General features: G+C 40.9%; 1 protein-coding gene across 1 annotated transcript; it reads right to left on the bottom strand.

The window, feature by feature from the left end:
- Window positions 1-382: 382 nt before the first annotated feature.
- LOC149267537 (disease resistance protein RPS5-like) lies at window positions 383-2,305 on the bottom strand. Its single transcript, XM_089412417.1, has one exon. The coding sequence runs from the start codon at window positions 2,303-2,305 to the stop codon at window positions 383-385; it is 1,923 nt and encodes a 640-aa protein (XP_089268543.1).
- Window positions 2,306-2,724: the final 419 nt, after the last annotated feature.

The following is a 2,724-nucleotide window of genomic DNA, read 5'->3' as shown; positions in this document are numbered from 1 at the left end:
TTCTAATCCCAGAAGAAAAAAATCAGATTTGTTGGCCGAAGACATATATGTGTTTCATGATTAAAACAAAAAATAATATATAAATCAGACTGATCCGCCAAAAGCTTACCAGTGTTCATAATTTACAAATTCCAGAATAAAAAGAGTCAGAATACTCAACCAGAAACATATGAGTATTTCATTATGTACAAATTCCAAAAGAAACAAATCAGACTGATCTGCTAAAAACACTTGAGTGCTTCATGATTTACAAATTCCAAAGGAAAGAAACCAAACTGATATGCTAAAAACACAGAGTAGAAAGTTTCTGAAGGTCAAAAGATACAAATGACAAGCCCAGGGTTAAATGACAGAAGGGACGGGAGTTGGGGTACTTTAAGGTTTACTGTACAATCTTACAGTTTGAAAGCTTTGTAATCTGTTTTGGAACCAACTTTAGGATATCACAATCGCTAAAATCTAAATACTTCAGACTTTCAATCTTTGCAATTTGAGAGGGCAACGTTTTTAGCTTGCTACAATGACTAATGTACAAAAACTGAAGGGATGAAAGATTACCTATACCTTCATGGACACTTTCGATTTCTGTCCCACTCAAATTAAGAAACTCCAGTTGTCTCAGCTCCCATAATGATAATGGCAATGCTTTTAATGGCGTGTCGCCTACATCCAACACCTTAAGAGAAGTGAGGCCCTGTAGAAATGTCTCCGGGATTTCGTCCAATTCCAATTTTCCTAGGAATAGGGTCACCAGATTTTGATATTTTAATTCCTTTGCAGGGAGAGACTTAATATTACTGCCCATAACTGATATTCTTTTGTAGTCAATCCCCGTGTCAGGGAATTGTTGAAGCATTTGGCCCGCTCTAAACACACATTTCTCCTCCTTTTCTCCAATGTATATTGCCATATCACGCACAGCGTTGTGAACTGCAATTACATTTTCTTGATGTTGCACTTGGAATAAGCAACGATTTTCAAGAAGGTTAACATAGCTGTGCCCAGTGTCTTTGGTCTCAACGACACCTTCTGCGATCCACATATGCACAAGTGGATTCACCTGAAAAGCAGTGGCTTGAGGAAACATGGCACAATACAGAAAGCAGATTTTCAAATTGGCATCGGACAAACAATGGTAACTCCATCGCATTCGCTGAAACAAATCTCGATTAATGCGAGGATGATAAGGAATTGGGGGAACGAAATCCCGTGTCTGCAACTGGCGGAGAGCAACCTTCCACTCATTTACATCGTTCTTGCCAATCATTGATGAGGCTATCACATTAATGAGGAGGGGTAAACCTTTACACTCCTTGGAGATTTGTTTGGCAATATCCTGTATCTCTTCAGAAATATTATTGTCTCCAGCTCCTTGTTTGAAAGCCACTTTGGAAAACAAATCCCATCCTTCGTGTGTGGACATCGCCTCTATTTTCATGCACTCGTCCGTCTTCATTTCTTCAATCACATCGCTATTGCGAGTAGAGAATATGAGTTTGCTGGCTTTGTCATTGTTAAATTCCACACCCAGTTGTTCAAGATCGAGTGTGGCCCCAATGTCCGCTAACACCATAAGATAATTCCTGGCCTTCAGATGCGCAGATAGTTTCAGCTTCCGCACATCAACATCTGTAGCGTCGGGCAGCTCTAAATTGAGTTGAGAAGCAATAAGACCCTGCAACTCCGGAGTTGAAACATTAAGGGCAACGGTAACCCAAATGAAAGCATCAAAAACGTCACTAACCTCCTTGTGGGTATTGTAGATTTTTGTGAGCAACGTTGTTTTCCCAACGCCAGCAGTGCCGTATACACCGATTCTCCTAACGTGGGGAGCTTCTGTGAGCAACCTCTCGATCTGCATCTCCGCCTGTCGTGGTGCGAAGGAGGCAATTTGCTGAGCATTGCGAAGCAATGAAAAATCTGTGCTTAGCTCATCAAAGAGCTCTTTAAAAGTTGCTTTCCACTTTCTGATTTTTCTAGAGAATTTGGGCTTAAAAAGAAAGGTACAATCAATACCAATACAGAGCTGTTGGCGTTGTGAGCTTTGGATCAATTCTCTGGCCTTTCTAACCTCACCTTTCATCTTTTCCACACAATTACTGAGCGATTCAGGGGGGCTCTTTTGCCGATTGTCGAACTCATAGCTGATATCTTGCAAGAGGTCCTTCATACGATCTAACTGTTCTCGGACGAGGAGACGGTTCTCATCCAAGTTAATAACATCATTTATGAGCTGCATGAGAGGAACAATAAGGACGGTGTTTATGGCATTTTCTGCGGTTCCGCTCAGAAAATCCGTTGCCATGGCCGTCCTTCGGAGCAGGGCGAAAATTGAGAAGAGCGTAGAGCGCAGAAACTGAATAAGAAGGCCAGAGGGAGGGCGGCTAAGAAGTGGGATTAATTGTGGGGAATGTGGCATGGAAGGGTAAATACGCAGCAACGGCGGTGTTACTCGCGGGAGAAGTGCAGGTGACAGTTCAATTATTGTAAACAAAAGAAAATATTCGCAAACATCTTTTATTATTCCGAGCATATTTGTAAGGTGCAGTGTTTAGATTTGGTCACTTTCCAGCCCACATGTCATATTCTTGGGCAAAGTCGGAAGTTTCTACGTTATTTTTTTATGTTTATCGTTAATCTTATATTTGGGTTTTATCTTTTTAAATCATTTTTGTCAAATGACATGAGTCTTTATACAGTTTTTGTCAAATGACATGAGTCTTC

Source organism: Pinus tabuliformis, chromosome 6 (genome assembly GCF_031772625.1).
Source record: "Pinus tabuliformis cultivar Carrire ecotype Pingquan chromosome 6, CPIR1, whole genome shotgun sequence".
Taxonomy (NCBI): Eukaryota; Viridiplantae; Streptophyta; class Pinopsida; order Pinales; family Pinaceae; genus Pinus; species Pinus tabuliformis.
This window is presented reverse-complemented; position numbering and strand designations above follow the sequence as displayed.